This window comes from Diabrotica virgifera, chromosome 10, assembly GCF_917563875.1.
Source record: "Diabrotica virgifera virgifera chromosome 10, PGI_DIABVI_V3a".
In the NCBI taxonomy this organism is placed as follows: Eukaryota; Metazoa; Arthropoda; class Insecta; order Coleoptera; family Chrysomelidae; genus Diabrotica; species Diabrotica virgifera.
Window position 1 is genome coordinate 36368772 of NC_065452.1, and position 22087 is coordinate 36390858.

At 31.6% G+C, this 22087-nt stretch overlaps 1 protein-coding gene across 1 annotated transcript in view; it reads right to left on the reverse strand.

Moving 5' to 3' along the window:
- LOC114335307 (uncharacterized) overlaps positions 1-22087 on the reverse strand; it is a 49049-nt gene that overhangs the window by 24043 nt on the left and 2919 nt on the right. The window contains exons 2-4 of the mRNA XM_028285529.2: positions 12047-12130; positions 8168-8242; positions 3670-3786 (exon numbers count right to left, since the gene is read on the reverse strand). Of these exons, the coding sequence (XP_028141330.1) occupies positions 3670-3786; positions 8168-8242; positions 12047-12130 (276 nt within the window). The remainder of the gene's footprint in view (positions 1-3669; positions 3787-8167; positions 8243-12046; positions 12131-22087) is intronic.

A 22087-nucleotide genomic window follows, 5' to 3' on the forward strand; every position in this document is an offset into this window, starting at 1 on the left:
GGAGAAAGTAAAAACGGCAGTCGTTAAATCAGTAGTTAGACCAACAATCATGTATAGCAGCGAGACATGGACATTGACGGGGAGACAAAAATCCAGAGTCAATGCTATGGAAATGAGGTTCCTGAGGAAAATAGCAAACAGAAAGAGGACAGACAAAATACGAAACGAAACAATTAGACAAAACCTAAAACTGGAACCAATTAATGAAAAAATAGTGGAGGGACAACTTAGATGGTTCGGGCACGTGTGTAGAATGTCGACCGAGGCTTACAAAACGAGTGTTCGAAACGAGAGTGCAGGGGAAAACAAAAGAGGAAGACCAAGAGTTATGTGGGTAGATGAAATCAGGAAAGAAGTCGAGAAGAAGGGATTGACATTGGAAAGTGCAAGAAACCTAACGCAAGATCGGAAAGCATGGAGACTACAATGCCAAACTCAACTCCACCAGCCTTACACCTAAAGGTAGGAAGGCTTAGGACTAAGTAAGTAAGTAAGAACTTTAGAACATTAAATTGTTTCAAATGGACCCTTCTATGTAGTAAAATTGAATGGAAAGAAGTTTCTTCAGCAATCGAATTTGTAATGAAGGAAGTAAAAGATATTGTTATTAATTTTTCCTTTGAAGAAATTCGAAGAGTAAATTTATACTTAGGTAAATGAAGAAAAATTTAATAAATGGAACGATGAGAAAATAGAACTTGACAAAAGATGGGTAATTTTTGGGCATTTTAGAGTAGAACGTATCCCACATGAAACTTTAAAAGTTTTCATAGAAATTGCCGTATGTTGTCCCAGCCCTAATGCTGCTGTTGAAAGGGTATTTTCACTGGACTAGACTAGAGGATGGTTATTGGAGCAGTGAGAAGTCGCAATTTTCTGTAACAGCGTTATCTGCCGTGTTAACAGAGAAAGGACATCGCACACATCTTATGGAAAATATAATGTCACTCAAATTCAATAAAATTTATATGAATATATTCGTTTCAATTTAACGATCAATTCTTATCATTGCGCCAACTCTTAATTTTCAATAATAAGAGCAGAAATTGATATAAATCAATCTGAAATCAAATGGGTAGGTACATAAGTTAGAGAGAGAAAAAATATTTTAAAATACCCAAATTATAGTTAGTTCATAAATCTTCTCGAGCTCTTAAGCATCTTATTATAATAGTTTCACTAATCCGCTTAGGCCCAGCGGGGTTTAAGCTGTTTTGAATAGCACCCAGAGCAATAGTGATTATAACTGACACGTTTATAGACTCCAAAAATGTGATTTCGATAAACTTTAATTGCAATTTGCGCCGTAATTAATCATAATTAAGAGTTGGCGCAATGGTAAGAATTGACAGTTAATTTAAAACGAATCTATTCGTATACATTTTATTGAATTTGAGTGACATTATATTTTTCATAAGATGTGTGCGATGTCCTTTAATATGCAAAATGAAAGTTATTCGGATGTGGCTACATTATTAGACGAACATCCTCATTTAGTAAAAAAATACACTCCTAAGAAAAAATGTTTTTAAAAGAAAATAGTTTTTCTCGTTTTTTTTTCTTTTTTTTTACCTATGAAATACGTGCAAAGTGTAGGTACTCATTTTGAACAAAAAATAGTTGTTCACCTTAATCATTCATTAACCTTAAAAAGTTTCTTTGTTGTCGGGATATAAGGTTCGAACTACGTCTAAGGATGCTTCGATGTTACGTGTTCTCTACTCTTCTTTATGGCTTGGAAGCGTGAACATTAAAACAAGTCCATTTGAATAAGTTTGCCGCCTTTGAATTTTGCTGTTACAGAATAATCCTACGAATATCATGGATTCAAAGAATGTCGAACGTGGAAGTAACTAGAAGGATAGGAAATCAACCGGAAATAATACCAACTATCAAAAGACGAAAACTTGGGTACTTGGGACATGTAATGAGAGGGCAAAAATACTCATTATTACAACTTATTATGCAAGGCAATGCAACTTGAAAAAGTAAACGAATACAAATACTTGGGAACCCTTATCAATGAAACAGGTGACCAAAATCACGAGATAAAAAGACGTATTGAAATTGCCAGGTCTACTTTTATAAAAATGAAAAAATTATTTTGTAATCGTGATATTAGTATTCATCTACGAACTAGAATGTTAAAATGCTATGTATTCAGTACTTTGCTCTACGGTGTTGAGTCATGGACTCTTAAACAGAGGAATATTAAAAATCTTGAAAGCTTTGAGATGTGGTGCTACCGCCGTATACTAAGAATAAGTTGGGTGGATAAAATTACAAATGAAGAAGTAATACGCAGAATAAATAACAAGCCAGAAGTTCTACTGAATATAAAAAAGAGAAAACTTGAATACTTAGGCCACCTGATGAGGGGACAAAAGTACACATTCCTACAAAACATAATGCAAGGAAAAATCCAAGGACGAAGAAATCCAGGCCGTAGAAGAATGTCCTGGATGAGAAATTTGAGAGAGTGGTTTGGCTGTACCACTAACGAATTGTTCAAAACAGCAGTAAATAAAATTAGAATCGCCCTAATGATATCCAATCTCCGATAGGAGAGGCACTCAAAGAAGAAGAAGATGCAAGGCAAAATCTGAGGAAAGCAAAATGTGGGAAGACGAATAAGATCCTGGCTTAAGAACTTACGGGAATGGTTCGAATGCAGTAGTGCAGAGCTATTTAGAGGGCAGTCAACAGGGTCCGCATTGCCATGATGATTTACAACCTTCGATAGAAGATGGAAGTTAAAGAAGAAGAAGTCCAGAACAATATTCCCGGGACTATTTTGAGTTTACAAGTGGTTTGAGATTTTTTTAAAATAAATACCCAAAAAATAACTTTGAAATTACGGCATTTAGGTATAGGGCATATTGCGTGAAAAATAATCAGTATTTCTTATGGACTTCAGAACGCAAAAATATGTAGGGTGTTCCATTTGAAATAAGAAAGTTCATTAGATCTTCAGGGAAACGGAACATGTGACAACAATGTAACCACCACTATAATTTAATAGAAATCTCTAACACTTACTCAACAAAATTAATAAAAATCGTGCAAGCGGTTTCCGAGATAATTTAGCGTTCCATACATAAAACTTACTCTGTATAATTTGTTTTTTATGAAATAAAATCACACACAGAAAATAATTTATATGTAGGTACATTTATAATCAAAAAGTTTTATTCTTTGGAAAATTGAAATATATCGCTCATCCGAGAGAAAAATGTCACAACTTAAAAAAACACTTTTTTTTCAGTAGAGACAAAAATGGATTTTTTAGATCTTAATTGAACTGTAAGCTTTAAACTGTAACTGATAAAATTTATAAACCAAAACCGAGGAACATGGATAAGTGATAAGTGAATATTTCTAATGGTATAAGAAGCAAAACCAAAAAAACTATGATATCTAGTTTAACAAAGAAAAAAAAGATCAAATTTTGAATTGTGTCACTTTTTATTTAAAATATTGGTCACTTTTTTAAACCTTAACGAAAAATACCTGGGACACTTCTCGAAATACAACGGTTTTTGTAATAAGTATAGGATTTTTGGAGTCAATTTAACAAGATAACTGGACTTTTATTTTTTTCGTTGTCACTTTTCTTGCGGACGAGCGATATACTATTATGAAACAATGTAAGAATATAAAAGCGTTTACCGGTATGGCTGAGTTTCCTTTCATATACTCCTAAAGGCAAGGTTGTCGTTGTCGTGGGAGTAACTGCTGTAGCAACTGTTGTTTCGGCATCAATCATCTTGTACACGTTAAAATTTACTAAAAACGAAATTTTGCAATTAATTTAAATGCTATTGGAGCCCGGGGGAGTTAAAAAAATGATTCGCGCCCGCAAATATGGGAAGAATATGGAAGAAAAGAGATATCGAAATATATAAAAAAAAGAAAAGACAATACAGAACCAATCTTTAACATATATTGGAGGATTGTTCACAGCTAGAGCTGTTTCTTCTCCATCAGCCAGGACTTCCATTTTTCACGATCTTCCCAGTCTCCATTTTTCAATCCTATCTGTGACATGACTTCGTCGGCTTCATTTTTCCATGATCTTCTCGGTCGTCCTCTTCTTCTTGTTCCTCTTGGGCTCCATTCTGTAACCTCGTTTATCCATGTATTTTCTGCTCTACTTAAGTAGTTTAACAAATATCTGATGTGCATAACAGTGCATCTTCAAGCAGGTATTAATAATGACGAAACTTGTGAAGAATTGTGGAAAATGTGTCACAAATTAAACTTTGTTTTGGAGAAGCATGATGGAAAATCTGTGATTACAGAGAAAGACGAAATAATTTAATTCGAGGTAGAGATATAAAGAAGATTCTTAATTACACAGACTATTGGAAAGCTCATAGCCACATTCTCAGACCAGCACTGACTTCTTTCGTTGAAATGGTTCAAACCGACTCCTAAATCTTGCATTGAATGCGAAGAAACACCTGTTTGTAGCAGTTATTCTTGTCATTGAAAGAGTGAAGCACTACAACAAGCGGAGTCCAGGAAGAAGAAGAACATCTTGGTTGAAGAATCTCAGAACCTAGCTCAACACAGCATCTGTGCAGCTTTTCCGCGCTGCTGCAGATAATATTAAGATTGCCATGATGATCGCCGGAAATTCGATTCGATGGAAATAAATTAACAGAAGCATGTGGTGAAAACCAGAAATTGTTCTATAACACACTTAAGAGCATGAGAAAACCAAAACCAAATACATTGAAAAACGTGATGGATAAGAATGGAACCATACTTACAGAAGAGAATGAGATTATGGAGAGGTGGAGAGAATACTTTGAAGAACTCTTGGAAGCGGAACAAGTAGAAGGAAATAAGATAGAACAAAACAAAAATCAACACACTCCACAGGAGCAACAGGAACAGATAGGAAATATAACACAAAAAGAAATAACAAACGCAATCAACAAAATCAAGATGGGAAAAGCATCGGGACATGACGATATAACTGCAGAAATGGTGAAATACATGAATGAAGAAAGACAACAATAATTGCTAAACATCATGAACCAAGCTAAAAATGAAAAGAAAGTACCACTAGACTGGCAGATAGGCATTATAACACCATTGTATAAAAAAGGAGATAGCAAAGAATGCTCAAACTATAGGGGAAGAACACTTGGAAGCACAGTAGGAAAACTTTATGCTAGTATACTAGAAAACAGGCTAAGAGAAAAACTAGAAAACACTTTTGAGGAGAGCCAGAGTGGTTTCAGAAAAGAAAGAGGGACGAACAATCAGATTTTCATAATAAAACAAATAATAGAAAAAGCTCTTAAAACAGAAAAATAAACACATGTATGTTTCATAGATATGGAAAAAGCTTTCGACAGAATTAAAAGAGAAGATATTTGGAAAATACTAGAAAAGAGAAAAATTGAACAAGATCTAATAGGATGCATCCAGAGTTACGAAAGAAATGAAAAATCAAAAGTATTCGACAGCAACATTGGATTAAAACAGGGTTGTGTCCTGAGCCCACTACTCTTTAACCTAGTACTAGATGACGTAGTAAAAGAATGCAAACACAAATGGAGAAAATATAGTGTAGGATATTGGAATTGAGAATGATACAAATAACAGAACTATGCTACGCACACGACCTGGTGATCATTATTGGGGAGTCAGAAAAACAATTACAAGAAAATACAAACATATTGTATGAAGAGCTAAAAATCAGAAACATAAAAATAAACAAAGAAAAATCAAAAACAATGATAATTGGAAGACAAAAAGGAAAACATGAAATAGAAGTAGATGGCAAGCAACTTGAACAGGTAGACAGATATAAGTATTTGGGGGTAATCATAAGCCGGGATGGAAAATTAGAAGATGAGATAAATGAAAGAATTGCAAAGACTGGTAAGCTGTACAATATTATTAAGAGTAACTTTTTAAAAAAGGAAGAAATACCTCAGAATATAAAAACGGAAATAGTAAAAAGATTGTGAAACCCACTCTAACCTATGCCTGTGAATCTTAAGCATTAATAAAAAGGCAAAAGAATAGACTAATAAGCACAGAAATGAGATTTTTGAGAACAATAGAGGGGAAACAAGGAAAGACAAAATTAGAAATCCAACCTTTAGAGAAAATCTGAAAATACACCCAGTTACAACAACAATCGAACAAGGACAACTTAGATGGCTCGGACATGTACTGAGAAGAGGAGAAGAGAAAATAGTAAGACAAATATATGAAGCGAGAGATATGGGAAGAAAGAAGAGAGAACCAAGAAAGACGTGGACAGAAGAAGTGAGGGACGCGGCCGACAAAAGAGGAATAAAATGGGAGGAAACAAAAGCATTGGCCATGGAGGGAAGGAAATGTGGAAGAAAACGACACAGAACCTAACTCCGTAATAACTCACACCGAAAGGTAGACGAGTTCTGGATTAAGTAAGTAAGTAAGTAAGTAAGTATGATAATCGCCAAGATTCTTCACGGATAGGCACATCAAGAGGAAGAAGAATTCTTGCCCATATTTCTCATTGGCTGAACTATTATAGATTTTTGGGTTATCGAAGTATTTGGAACTGAAAAGATGCTACCAATCGAACTTTTGTTAACCGAAAGGATAAAAAGAATTCAATACTTAACGATCCATCATAGACAGTTGACATTCTAACAAACAAAATACAGTCCAACAAAACGAAAAAAATTGGATGCTAGCAGAAAGACAAAATCTCAAGAAATACAGATCAGAATCGAATAGGCCAGAAGCACATTTACAAGAGGCTTCTCTGCTGTCGAAACTTAACCTTGAGTTAAAAATACGACTGCTGAGGTGCTATGGATATAGGACGAAGCGTGGACACTGAAGAAACTTGAGGTGAGGAGACTGGAGGCATTCGAGATGTGGATGCACCGAAAAATGCTAAAGATATCATGGGTAGGGAGAATAACCAACGTAGAGGTAATGAGACGTTTGCATAAGGAGAGAGAAGTACCTCTAACAATTAAGAGAAGAAAACTGGGATAATTGCGACACGTGATGAGAGGAGATAAATATCTAATACTCCAGGTAAATAGGCACGGAAAACTTCAGGGAAAAAGATCCATATGAAGGAGACGTATCTCACGGACGAAGAACCTTAAGGAATGGTTTGGATGTGATAACAACGAATTATTTAGAGCTGCGGTCTCAAAAGTAAAAATCTCTCTGATGATTGCCAACCTTCGAAGCAAGCAGAAACGGCACCTAGACAAGAACAAGAAAATATTTTTGAAATAGGAGCATCGAATATATTAAGTTCTAGAAGTTCCTGAACTAAAATTGCTGTTATGCTGTGTAATATTTGTGTGTAGAAAAAATTATTATAGAGACATAAGAAAACCCATATTATGGGCTTAATAGATCTGGCAAAAACCTATGGCCACGTCTTCTTCTTCTTTTGCCCTTTAATTCGTCCAATTTTGAACATAGGCTTCCCCCAGTTTCCTCCTTTCGCTTCTGTTTAGTGCTTTCTGTTTCCAGTGCGTTCCTCCTATCTTTTTAATGTCGTCTCCCCATCTCATCTGGGGTCTTCCTCTTGCTCTCTTTACTGCCCATGGTCTCCATTGTTGTATCGTGGTATTCCACCAATTGTCCGTTTGTCTAGCGTTATGACCTGCGAAGGTCCATTTTAGTCTGGCTATATGTTGTCCTGCGTCTTTGACTTTTGTTTTATTTCTTACCCAGTTGTTTTGCTTTTTGTCTGTCAATTTTACTCCTAACATTGCTCTCTCCATGGCTCTTTGTGTCTTCATTATTTTATCCATGTTTGCCTTGGTCAAGATCCATGTTTGGCATGCGTATGTGAGAATTGGGAGTATGCACTGGTCAAACACTCTTGTTTTTAAGTATTGTTGTATTTTGTTATTCATTAGGACCCATTTTAATTTCCCAAGTCCTGCCCAGGCTAGGGCAGGATTTGGGAAATTATTAATTTAGTTTATTTATTAATTTGTATTTATTAATTTAGAAATTAATGTGGCTCCTCCTATTGCCACGTACTTATCTTAAAATTAGAAAAAGAACTTTAAAATTTGTCAAGAAATCCAGTGCCCTAGTTAAAACCATTTAAAAATGTTACAACAAGCTACCAGTACAAACTCAAAACGAATAAAAATAAAAAATAAAAGATACTTACTTTCAGTGGTGGGTTCGGTTGTACCCATGAGAATAGCCTTGAGCAAATCTGAGTTGGCATCACTTGTTTTTAGCCCTGTTGGAAACAATACTGTAATTAATTAACATATGTTACCAAAACAGGGAGAAGTAAAAGATACATAAATAATGCAACTCAAACAAACCATAAACAATCAGAGAAAGATATATACAAAAATCAAAAATTAAAAGAGTATAACAATAAAAAAAAAACATAAAATTGGCTACATGGACTGAAGAAGGAAAAGTTTATCAAAGTGGGTAAAAGAACTAAATAGTCAAGAAAGTAATAGAATATGGAATAGAATGATCCATGTCATAAATACTGTCCTTTAAGTAGTATGCTATGCTAAATCCTAATGTTGTTCTGAAGCTATTTCCTTGTGGCATTTTTATAATTAAGGTAGCAGTACACTTTAGAAGACCAAAAATTATCATTTTTTTTAAGAATTTTTTTCTCAGAACCTTTATTAAAAATGAACATAAAACTTTTTACATATTAATATATAACTCTTAGAGAGTACAAAAAATATATCTTGTTTAATTTATGCACGTAGACTAATATTGTAGAGGGCTCAAAATTCGTGGCCTCGAAAAATGATGGCGGACATTTAATCTCAGGATTGGGATATCTGAAACAAAAAAATCGTACTGCATTTGAAAAAGGAAAGTTTCTTACGTGACAATTTACCACAATTTGACCAAAAAATAAAAAATAAATATTTTTTAACCATGAAAAACTGAAGAAAAACGGGCGATTTTTTCACAAAATTTTTTAAAATTTCCGTAAAATCTTTTTTTTGTGCAATTTTTCACTAATGGTGGTAAATTGTTACGTAAGAAACCTTCCTTTTTGAAATGCCTACGATTTTTTTGTTTCAGATCCCAATCCTGAGATTAATTGTCCGCCATCGGAACTACTTTTTTTCGAGGCCTCGAATTTGGCGCCCACTACAATATTGGTGTACGTGCATAAATGAAAACTGATATATTTTTTGTATCCTCTACGAGTTAGATATTAAAATGTAAAAAGTTTTATGTTCATTTTTAATAAAGGTTCTGAGAAATAAAAAAGCTTTTCTTTAGTTACGAGTGATTAAAATTAAAAATATTATAAAGAAATCAACCAAAAAGCAAAAAAATATTTAAACAATCTAACACATTCGTCAAAGAAAAGCGTGGCGCGTCTTCATCAAATAAACGGTTTTCGCCCCACGCTTTTCTCTAACGAATGTGTCAGATTTTTTCAATTTTTTTTGCTTTTTAGTTGATTTTTTATAATATTTTTAATTTTAGTCACTCGAAACTAAAGCAAAGCGTTTCTTAAAAATTTTTTTTCATATTTTTTTATTTTTTATTTTTAGTCTTACACTTTTCAAACATTAAAATATATTGTCATGTATAAAACATATTATGATGTACTAACATGAAAAGTAGTTGAAATCGGAAAAAAATTTGAAACTTTATTGTTTATTTATGAAGCATAACGTAAGCAATTAACGTAAAAAGTAAAATTATGTATAGTTCATATCATTAGCTACAATCCGTAAAAGTTTCAAGTTTTTACATTGTAAAAAACAAGAGAATTTAACTAATTTAAAATCTTTTTTTTTATTTAAACAATTAATAAACATACAAAAATTTTTTTTATTGACTATTCGTGTATTGTTCCCGCGAATGCATATGTCTGCAAATTTTCATTCATTTGCGTTGGAGAAAAGGCAGTCAAATTAACGTCTAAAAATTTGACGCAAACTATTGAACTAAATAAAAGCGTTTAATAAAAGCGTTTATAAAAACTTGAAAAAAATGCTTATTTTTGGTCTTCTAAAGTGTACTAGTACCTTAACTATTTAGATGGGAAATAAGCCACAATTAACTTGAAAAAAATAATTTTATTAACGTTTTGACGCCCAAATCGGGTGTCGTTGTCAAAATACAAAATACGAATTAACTAGAACTACTGGAGAAAGAACTAACTAAATAAGGGCAATAATAGTACACCAAAGATTACAGACAGTAAAAATAGAATCCTTATTGTATGCGTAGTCCTTATAGCAGATTCCGTCAAAAATTGCAAAAAAACTTATTAACATATAGACAGAGAAAAGAGAGTAACTAAAAATGGAATTTTTTTTTATTGAAAAATGGCTTTGTCAGAGCCAATTAGCCATACTTGTTTGTGATTGATTACAGATTCATAGAAAATGGAAATTAACATCGAGAAAAGTAAAATAACGGTTTTCGGCGAAACAGAAGAAAATAAAATAAATATAAAATGCAAAAATACTCAACTGGAAATAGTTAGCGCATGTGATTATCTAGGAGGTATAATTACCAATGGTGGAAAAATAGACCTTGAAGTAACAAACAGAACTAAAAATCGAACAAATTGTAGTACGCACTACAGAAGTAAAAATCCTTTTAATCACCTAAAGTACGGTGTTTTGGCTACTGTGGAGGGCAAATTTTGGGTATTTTAACGTTTTCTACACTAAGATTTGATTGAAAACATCAAAATGGCTTGTTATAATGCCATATAATATTATTTTTAAGTTTTGTTCTGAAGCTATTTCCTTGTGGCATTTTTATGATTAACTATTTAGATTAGAAATAAGCCACAATTAAATTATAAAAATAATTTTATTAACGTTTCGAAGCCCAAATCGGGTTTTGTTTTCAAAATACAAAATACTACTAAATTAAACAAAAATGTTGTTGCTAAGTAAAAAAAATTCTTAATATTCTTCAATTTATTAGAAGAATTTATTATTTCTAATAATAATTCCTGAAAGAATCAGATAGTAAAAAGAGAAAAATCAAAGAAACGGCTCTAATTATGCTAAATGAAACCAATTGTGTCGCAAATTCCTTGGTAGAATGCAGTAGGATGTGGTTACCCTTACTGAAAGAGGAAGTCAGTAGAAAGAAAATACCACGATTAGTAAGTCAATAACATATCGAGTTAGTACTTAGTATTACTTATTGTATACCTATGTATTATTAATATTATTTATAATTTAAACATATTAAAGTCAGAATTTGTTGTTAGTTTTTGAAAGTAAATTAAATGTAAGACCAAATACTTACGATATCGGGATAGTATCACGAGGTTTTTTCCTGGTTTCCCTCGTGATTTACTATGGAATCTCTAACGCGAGAATTTTACTGTCATCGTTGAATTTGGTTATCTTTTTAAAGACAGATAACATGCTATAATTTTTTTGTGATGGATATTCTTGAGTTGGGATTGATTTCATGTAATCGAATGAACTATCTTTTAGTAAAGTCGTCCCAGGAACGCAACTCATAAATATTGGCGATATCATTTTAAAGTCTTCTACTTTAAAATGTAGAATATACGTCTGAATTGCCGATATAAATAAGTTAGATTAAATAAATTATTAGAAGAATTTTTTTACTTAGCGACAACATTTTTGTTTAATTTAGTAATATTTTGTATTTTGACAACGAAACCCGATTTGGGCTTCGAAACGTTAATAAAATTATTTTTTCAATTTAATTGTGGCTTATTTTTAAGTTCTTTCTGTTGAAACATCATTTTTTCCTTTGATACCTTATGATAAAATACATACTTATACAAATTTATTGAAATATTTTTTATTTAAATAAATACCAAATCACTGTAAAATCGTTAAAAAAGATAATTTGAGATTCTAAAAAAAAAACGATTTATTTTTACGTTACGAAGAGATTATACATCAAGTTTCAGACAACTCGGAGACCCAAGAATTTTATGGATCCAAAATTGAGTGGTTTGAAATTAATAGAATTATCCATAAGACGAATAGTATTTAAAATAGTATATTATAAAAATTAACTAAAAATAATAGTGACTTACCGTAAAAATGCGGAGGGTACATGTTCTCCCTTCTTGCACTTCTTGGCTGAATCATCATCCCTCCAGCCGTGGAGAAGACGAGGCCTGTAAAGTAAAATATAACATGAATGAAGTAAAAGACAGACGTACTCTCAATCATTTATTGTAACTTCCGACGACCGGTTTCGCTCTCTAAAGTATGCAGAGCATCTTCAGGGCAACGGTTACAAGTCACTAAATGATTCGGATACAAGGAGCTACTACCTCAGTATTCATTAACATGATGTTTTTGTTTTGCTTAAGTTATGCTAACGGGATATGGTGGAATAGACGGAGAATGTTGCAAAGGTAAACACGTTTATGGGATTTGGGAATTCTTGAGGGTGAAGAGATAGTTGTTGAAAGACAACCAACAAATCTGTGCCTGTTATTATAGATCTGGATCCCGCGTATGAAAAAAAAGTTGATTAATAGCAAGCTGAAAATTTTTTAATAGCTTAAGGGTGTCTAGTCGAATAAACTTTGATATATGGGAACACTGAAACAGGGGTAGTTTTAACTGTGGAACAGGTTAAAAATTTGGAACGGTCACAGCACGAAAACGGCACATTTATTTTGTCCGACAGAACAGACTTAAACTCTCCGAACAGAGATTAAACTCTCATGAAAAAATCAGACTGCTATTTATTACCTGTCATAATTCCTGTCATTTGACATATTCTACATGTTCCACTCATTAAAACGCCCATTTGGTGATAAATAGCAGTCTGATTTTTGCAAGAGAGTTTAATCTCTGTTCGAAGAGTTTAAGTCTGTTCTGTCGGACAAAATAAATGTGTCGTTTTCGTGCTGTGACCGTTCCAAATTTTTAACCTGTTCCACAATTCAAACTGCCCCTGTTCCAGTGTTCACACATATCAAAGTTTATTCGACTAGACACCCTTAAGCTATTAACCAATTTTCAGCTTGCTATTAATCAACTTTTTTTTCATACGCGGGATCCAGACCTATTATGTTTGTGAAGTAAACTACAGCGAATGTCATATATACAATTTTTTTAAAATGTGATGGTTTAAATGGTTTTAAAGATTTTTATTTCTATTTATTAAAAGATTTTGTTTTTATTTATATTTATTAAAAGACTTCTATTTATTAGTGTATGTATTAGTGTAAGATTGACAACGTTTGGATCAAGACTGGTCGAATGTGTAATATGTATGTTAGATGTGGATGTGCAGCTGTAACCTAAATTGTTAAGGTCGGTACTTCTTGATGTTTTAATGAAAGGAGTAGTGGTCGTATAAGGGATGACCAATCGGAAAGCTTAAAAGTTGTAGCTAAAATATTAAATTAGCAGTCATATAATAAAAACAGTAATACATGTGAATTGATAGACAACAATGTAGGTACATGAAACTGAGATATAAATTAAAGGGTGAAGAATTAGAGTAGAAAGAAAAGATAGGAATTAAAATTCAGTTGAAAGTAATTGATTGTAAATTGAGACTATGTTTTAATGATATATAAGCAGTGAAGAAATATTAATAAACTATTGAATCAGATAAAAGAAATGAATAGTAATAAATTATATTTTTGGGGTATACCTACATTGTGTTTTAAAATTCGTCAATAAATAAATAAGTAAATTCACATCAAAACTTAAAGTAAAACAAAGCACACAGGACACAAGACGATACAACAAGTAATGTGGGAATTTAAGATTGGTCAGGAGCACTGCATTTAATTTATTTAACAGTTAAATAATCTTAAAAATCTTTGATCTTTAATAACTCAAAAAGTATTGATTTATTTTAATAACATGATATTTACTTATAATTTGTCCCTCTATCGATTTGTGGGGTTATTTTTAATAAAATCGTTTTCATCCCCGAGAAGGGATGGTATCCATCCCCAGGGTAAAATTGCAAGTTGGCACCAAATCATTTTTATTTCCTGAGGTATGTTCTAACTAGTCATCAATTTTTATGCAAATCGATGGAGGTTTAACAAAATAGGAGGTGAAAACCTTTAATAAGTGGACTAACTTTACCCTTTCATCCCTTATTGCTACTTCCTGTATTCACTGAGGTGTCAGCCTGAAAGGGGTCATAATTACCAATATACAATAGACACATTTCACATGCCAAACTCCATATTACTTATGACGATGATTTTTCGGCTCTAGCTCTTAGACTATCAGCTTGTAATCGGCAACTTGCAGCCAAGAATTACAGAAAATTAAACGAATTGAAATCAGGTCATTTCTTTCCCCAGGGCATTAAAAGAAATATAGGTCAACAATTTTTGTTTAATTATTTGTATTTTATGACCAATACATAAAAGATTCCATATACAAAAAATTTCAGACAATTTCTTAATAAAATATGAAGAATTTAGGGCCAAAATAGTAGTAGAAGAACACCAAACCAAAACCATCCTACGGAAGCATGGAAACGAAGGGAGAACCGATAGAACTAAACATCTTTTTGAGTTTCTATTTGAAAGTAACACGTATCAAACGGAGCTTCTGTCAAAGGAACAAGAAATGAACCTATTTTTCCAGAATTGTCAAAAGGTCCTAATTTAAAGATGTAAACGCATTGAGGGAGTTCACCACCAACAGTGACTACATATTTATTAGAGTAAATATGTAAATATTTCAGTAAATAAATACAACAAATAAAACAACAACCCGAAGTGTTGGAAAATGCATTCAACGACCAAAGAATTAAAGCATTAGCAAATAATGGTAGACACATTCAAACAGAGCTTAATAAAATTGCTGCAAATGCATCAACCCTCATGTAGAAAAAATTTAATGAAACAATAATAAATTAAGATTAATCCCTAACCAACAATCTTTTACTATTTGTAAATAATCTCTCAAAAATGCTGACCCAGAAACAAAAAAGAAGAAATAAAATAGATTTCTTCAGACTTGCCAAAAGGGCATAATTAAAGATGTAAACGCATTAAGTTATGTAGGTAAAATGCAAGTATTTGAGTAAAAAAAAGAAAGACTACAAATGGAGACAGAAAACGCAAAAAGTTGGACAATATATTCAATTACCAAATAATTCCAGCATTATATAGAAAATAAAGTAAAAATATGACACAACTGGGCATAAAGTGCTCAGAATTACAGAAAATTAATATAAAACATAAAACACCTGAAATTATTTAATACCAGAAAATGTTGTATGTAAAGTAAAAATCCAAAATCCATTATAGACCAGGGCGCATCTGTAAAAATATTAGTACATTTGGACGTTGAGAGGTGACTCAAATTTTTTTGCAGAAATTGCTTGAAAATAAATCAAATAATAATATTTGAGTTATCCTCCCTCTCAAAAAGGTCCGGAACATTGTTTAAATAATCAAAATATCAAAAAATTAAGGAAAAATTCGATTTTTTTCATGGTTTTTTGATTATAACTTTAAAAGTATTCATTTGCGAGAAAAGTTGTGTTGACAAAAAAGTTGCGTAATTAAATTTCCCACAATGTAGAATTGGTTAAAAATTTAAAAAAATAGTCACCCTTGATGCAAAATAGCAATAATTGTGAAAAAAACATACAAAAACAAGTATTCGCATTTTACGTTTTTCAGCCATTTATGCTACACTTAGGACCTTCACGTTTCACTCTGAAAAACTTTATGATATAGTAAAACAATACTGTAAAGTTCATTAAGATCGGTTTAATAGATTTTGCAAAATAAATTTTGCAATCCAGCTTTCGTAAAAAAAATTCATTTTTTCAAAATGTTACAGGACTGAAAATAAAGTAGATAGCAAGTTGAAAATTTTTTTGCTTATAGAAGTGTACTGTAACTTTCATCTGCAATTTTGAAAAATTGAAATCGATTAACACCACGGCGTCAGGAATTTTTTTAAATAAACATTAATTATTGGTGCTACGCGCAGGACAGCGGATAGTTTGCTCTGATTGGGCATTTGGGCATGAAAAATTTAAATTTTTATTACATTTCGATATAAATAAATAAATTTGTTTATTGCGAAATAAAAACACATACTCTATCCTTTGAAATAACACTTTTATTAGCAAAAACTTTCTTTGTTCATATATTTTAACTTAAATAATAAAAGTTTATTATCTTTAAATATATGCAATTGTTTAAACAATATTTCACAAACAATAATAAAATTACTTTGATTTTTGTGGAATTAAAATATTAAAATACAACATAATATAGAGTAAGAAAATAATATATTAGATAAAGATTGGAAGAAATTTTGTTGGAAATCAACTTGTGTGAATCGAACACCGCTGTCCTGCGCGTAGCACCAAAAATTATTGTTTATTTCAAAAAATTTTTGACGCCGTGGTAATTAATCGATTTTAATTTTGAAAATTGCAAACGAAAGGTACAGTACACTTCTATAAGCAAAAAAAAATTCAACTTGCTATCTGCTTCATTTTCAGTCCTGTAACATTTTAAAAAAATTATTTTTTTTTGCGAAAGCTGGATTGCAAAATTTATTTTGCAAAATCTACTGAACCGATCTTAACAAAATTTACAGTATTGTTTTACTGTATCATAAAGTTTTTCTGGGTGAAATATGAAGGTCCTAAGTGTAGCATAAATGGTTGAAAAACGTATAATGCGAATACTTGTTTTTGTATGGTTTTTTTCGCAATTTTTGCTATTTTGCAACTAGGGTGACTATTTTTTAAATTATTAACCAATTCTATATTGTAGAAAATTTAATTACGCAACTTTTATGTTAGTACAACTTTTCTCGAAAATGAATAGTTTTAAAGTTATAATCAAAAAACGAAGAAAAAAATCGAATTTTTCCTTCCATTTTTGACATTTCGAATATTTAAACAATGTTCCGGACCTTTTTGAGAGGGATGATAACTCAAATATTATTATCTGATTCATTTTCAAGCAATTTCTGCAAAAAAATTTGAGTCACCTCTCAACGTCCATCTCAAAACAGATCCGCCCTGGACTATTAGGAATCAGATCATTCATTTTCCCAGGGCAAAAGAAATATACGTCAACAACTTTAAGTCTAATAATTTGTATTTTTTAAATAATACACAGAAAGCTTCATTAATACAAAAAGGTTCTAACCATTTCTTGATAAAATGTGAACGATCTAAGGCCAGATAAGTAGCAAAAGAAGATTCATCCGAAGCCGTGCTATGGAACAACGGAAATGAAAGAAGAACTGATAGAAATCTACATATTTTTTACTTTCTCTTATCATGTACCAGAATTGAAATAGATTTCAGCATTAACACAAAGGCATAATTTAAATATGTAAGCGAATATATCAGTAAAAAAAGAAAATCTGCAAATGGCTAAAAACAAAAAGCTGAAAAGTTGGACAGTGCATTCAAAAACCAAAGAATTCAAGCATTATATCAAAAATAAAATGGAAAATAAAACATCTTACCAACTTCAGATATTCATAATAATTCAGACACTCAAACATAATTTAAAAAAAATGTTCCAGATAGATCAACTCCCGTATCAACAATTTATTATTTTTTCTAAATAGGTAATTACTCTAAAATTCTGACCCGGAAAAAAACGCTGCAAAATTTAGAATAAAACGCTGTATTAACGAAAAAATGTACCTACTAAAGAAAAATAAAAAAGTACCAAATTGAAAAAGGCCTAAAGGAAGACTAAATTCATACAGGAAGAGAAGTGATAGAAGAAACATATATATTTAAAAGAATAAAGAAAATCATGAAATATTTTATAAAATCACAAATAAAACAGACAAATAATAGCTAAATAATACACACGAAAAAGCAAAAATATGACAAATACAAAAATAATTCATGAAAAAATAAAAAAACTGCCTTGAACAAAAAAAAAGTAGAATTATTTTAATCAACAACATATTCAAAATGTATAAACAATATTATTTTTAAAATCAAAATTTGTATTTAATAAAAATAAATTATAAAATGTTACAAAGTTTACTAACGAAGAAAATAGTTAATCTAAAATGTTATAAAGAGTACCTTACCTAGTAGTATAAATACTTGTAATAAAGCCATTTTACCGGTTCGCTATTTTGAGCAACCAAATAGACCAAGAACAATATATGATAGCCTAGACTAGACTGAACACCTATGTAGAAATACTCAAGTAAAGAGGAACATCGTGGCAAGAAGCAAAAGTTTTAGCAGCAGATAGGAAGAAGTGCCGTGCAGAGAGTAGCATATAAAAGAAGAAACCTCGACACCTATGGGTATAAGAGGCAATCGATTATATATGCATGTATGGTGACTGAATTCATATAGGAAGAAAAGTAGTACAAGAAACAGATTCCTCAAAAGAAATAAAGAAAATCATAAAACACTTTGAAAAATCCCAAATAAAACAAATAGCCAAATGATAATAATAATAAGACACAATTTTTCGGGAAAGTGTAAAAGCCTAGAAAGTGAGTATCAAATGTTCCTTACGGAAAATGCTCAACAATTTGTTTAAACTGAAACGACAGATTTGCAATCAACAGGTATAAGGAAGGCAATAGGAAACTACTTCACTATTTTTATCCCCAGGAAAAATTTAGAAGCATGGAAAACGAATATAAAGTCAGCTTATAATCGGCAACTTACAGCCAAGAATTACAGAAAATTAAACGAATCGAAATCAGGTCATTTCTTTCCCCAGGACATTAAAAGAAATATAGGTCAACAATTTTTAGTTTAATTATTTGTATTTTGTGGCCAATACCACGCCAATACATAAAAGATTCCATATACAAAAAATTTCAGACAATTTATTGATAAAATATGAAGAATTTAAGGCCAAAATAGTAGCAGAAGAAAATCAATCCAAATCCGTCAGATGGAAGCATGGAAATGAAGGAAGAACCGATAGAAATAAACATCTACTTTCTCTTTGAAAATAACACATATCAAACAGAGCTTCTGTCAGAGGAACTCAGAATTGTCAAAAGGGCATAATTTAAAGATTTATTCGCATTAAGCCAGTTCTTCACCAAGAGTGACGACAGATTTATTAGAGTAAATATACAAATATTTCTGTAAAAAAAAAGAAAGGCTTCAAATTATAAAAAACAACAACCCGAAAAATTGGAAAGTAAATTTAAATACCAAGGAATTCCAGCATTAGCAAATAATATTAAACACATACCAACAGAGTGAGATAAAATTGCTGTAGACTCTAGGTACACGAAATTTTATATAAAAAAAATTTAATGAAACAATAAAAAATTAAGATGAATGACTCCAACCAATAATAGTTTCTCAAAAATGCTAACCCAGAAACAAAGGCTGCAAAATATAACAATAAGATACTTCCTAACGTTTGCCCGAATTTCAGGCACTTCTAGGTTTGACTGGGTAATCCTCAGGTCTGACTGACAGTCTTAGTCAAAGCCCGAAATAAGTTACAGTTTCAGCCTTTGACTAGTCAAATCTAGGAGAGACTAAGTTGGTTAGGCAAAGGTCGAAATTTAATTTTATGAAATCGGGGTTTGACTAGTCAAACCCCGATCAGCTATTAAAATATCGTAATTTGTTAGATTACGTTTAATGAAACGTCATTTTTTAATTTTAATGTTTATTATTTTTATATTGTCGTAATTAAAATAAAAAAATTAGTATTTATTCCCATATGTTGAGGCATTATGGCATTTAGAGTTGCAAAATGCGTTAGACCTTACGTAATTTTGGAGAGCATTTCATATTGAAGTAGCATTTTATAAAGCCTTGTCTTCCAAATTTAGAATGTTTTGTACTAATTTCTCTTAGAGACAGCTTAACGTCTGGAACATCTTCGAAAATTACATAAGTAAATTCTCTTTGCATTCTCTTATTTGATTTCTTGAACAAAATGTGTTTATTGTTCAGTATTTCGTACCAACCGAACCCTATAAAAACCGTCAATAAATTGTTCCTTATTTTGTCATACAAGATAAAACAATTGACGGTTTATATAGAGTTGGTACAAAATACGAAACAAAAAGCACACTTTTTTTAAGAAATCAAATAAGAGATTGCAAAGAGAATTTTCTTAATTTCGAAGATGTTCCAGACGTTAAGCCGTTAAGCTGTCTCTAAGAGAAATTAGTACAAAGATTCTAAATGTGGAGGACAACATTTTATAAAATGCTACTGCAATAAGAAATGCTCTTCAAAATTCTGTGAGTGTAAAAGGTCTAACGTATTGTGCAACTCTAAATGCCATAATGCCTCAACATGTGAGAATAAACACTAATTTTTCTATTTTATTTACGACAATATTTACAATAAAATCACAAAATTACGTTTTATTCAACCTCATCTAACCTAACAAATTACGACATTTTAATAGCTGATCGGGGTTTGACTAGTCAAACCCCGATTTCATAAAATTAAATTTCGTCCTTTGCCTGACCAACTTAGTCTCTCCTAGGTTTGACTAGTCAGTAGTCAAGGGCCGAAACCGTAATTTATTTCGGGCTTTGACTAAGACCGTCAGTCAGACCTGAGGATTGCCTAGTCAAACCTAGGAGTGCCTGAAATTCGGGCTTTGACTATAACATATATGCCAATTACAATATATGGGACAGAAGACTGGGTACTGAATGACAGACAAAGAAAAAAATTAAGACAAGCTACAGAAATGAGAAATTTAAGAAAAGTGGTGGAGCAAGAAGATTAGACAAAATAAGAAATGAAGATTTAAGACATGAACTAGAGGTAAAATCGCTTAACGAAAATTTGAAGAAAAGAAGTTAAAATGGGCTGGACACATGATAAGAATAAGTGGTGACAGACAAGTGAAAATGGCATGGAAGGCCGAAGCAGTGAGTAAAAGTACGAGGAGCAGACCAAAGAAATGCTGGAACACGAAATACTTAAGTAAACAGGAACATCGTGGCAAGAAGCAAAAGTTTTAGCAGCAGATAGGAAGAAGTGGCGTGCAGAGAGTAGCATATGAAGGAAGAAACCTAGACACATATAGGTATAAGAGGCAATCGATTATGTACCTATGCATGTATGGTGACTGAATTCATATAGGAAGAAAAGTAGTACGAGAAACAGATTCCTCAAAAGAAATAAAGAAAATCATGATGAAACACTTTGAAAAATCCCAAATAAAATAAATAGCTAAATGATAATAATAAGACACAATTTTTCGGGAAAGTGTAAAAGAATAGAAGTACGTCTCAAATGTTTCTTACGGCAAATGCTCACCGATTTGTATAAACTAAAACGACAGATTTGGAGTCAACAGGTATAAGGAAGGCAATAGGAAACTACCTCACTATTTATCCCCAGGAAAAATTTAGCACCTTGGAAAACGAATATAACGTCAGCTTATAATTGGCAACTTACAGCCAAGAATTACAGAAAATTAAACGAATCGAAATTATTAGGTCATTTCATTCCCCAATGCATTAAAATAAATGTAGGTCAACAATTTTTAGTTTAATTATTTGTATTTTATGACCAATACATAAAAGATTCCATATACAAAAAATTTCAGACAATTTATTGATAAAATATGAAGAATTTAAGGCCAAAATAGTAGTAGAAGAAGGTCAATCCAAAGCCATCCGATGGAAGCATGGACATGAAAGAAGAACCGATAGAAATATACATATTTTTGACTTTATATTCGAAAATAACACGTAACAAACGGAGCTTTTGCAAGAGGAACAAAAATGACATAGATATCTTCAGAATTGTCAAAAGGGCATAATTTAAACCTGTAAACGCATTGAACTAGTTCACCACCAACAGTGATTACAGATTTATTATAGTAAATATGCATATATTTCGGTAAAAAAAGGCTGAAAATGGTGAAAAACAAAAACCCCAAAAATTGAATAATGCATTCAAAACCCAAACAATTCAAGGATTACATAATAATGGTAGACACAAACAATAAAATATTAAGATTAATTCATAACCAACAATTTTTGAATATTTCTAAATAATTTCTCAAAAATGCTGGCCCAGAAACACAAGCAGCAAAATATAACAATAACACGTTGCATTAAGGAAAAAATTTATTACAGATAATTGGAATATGCTACCAATTGGAAAAAGGATA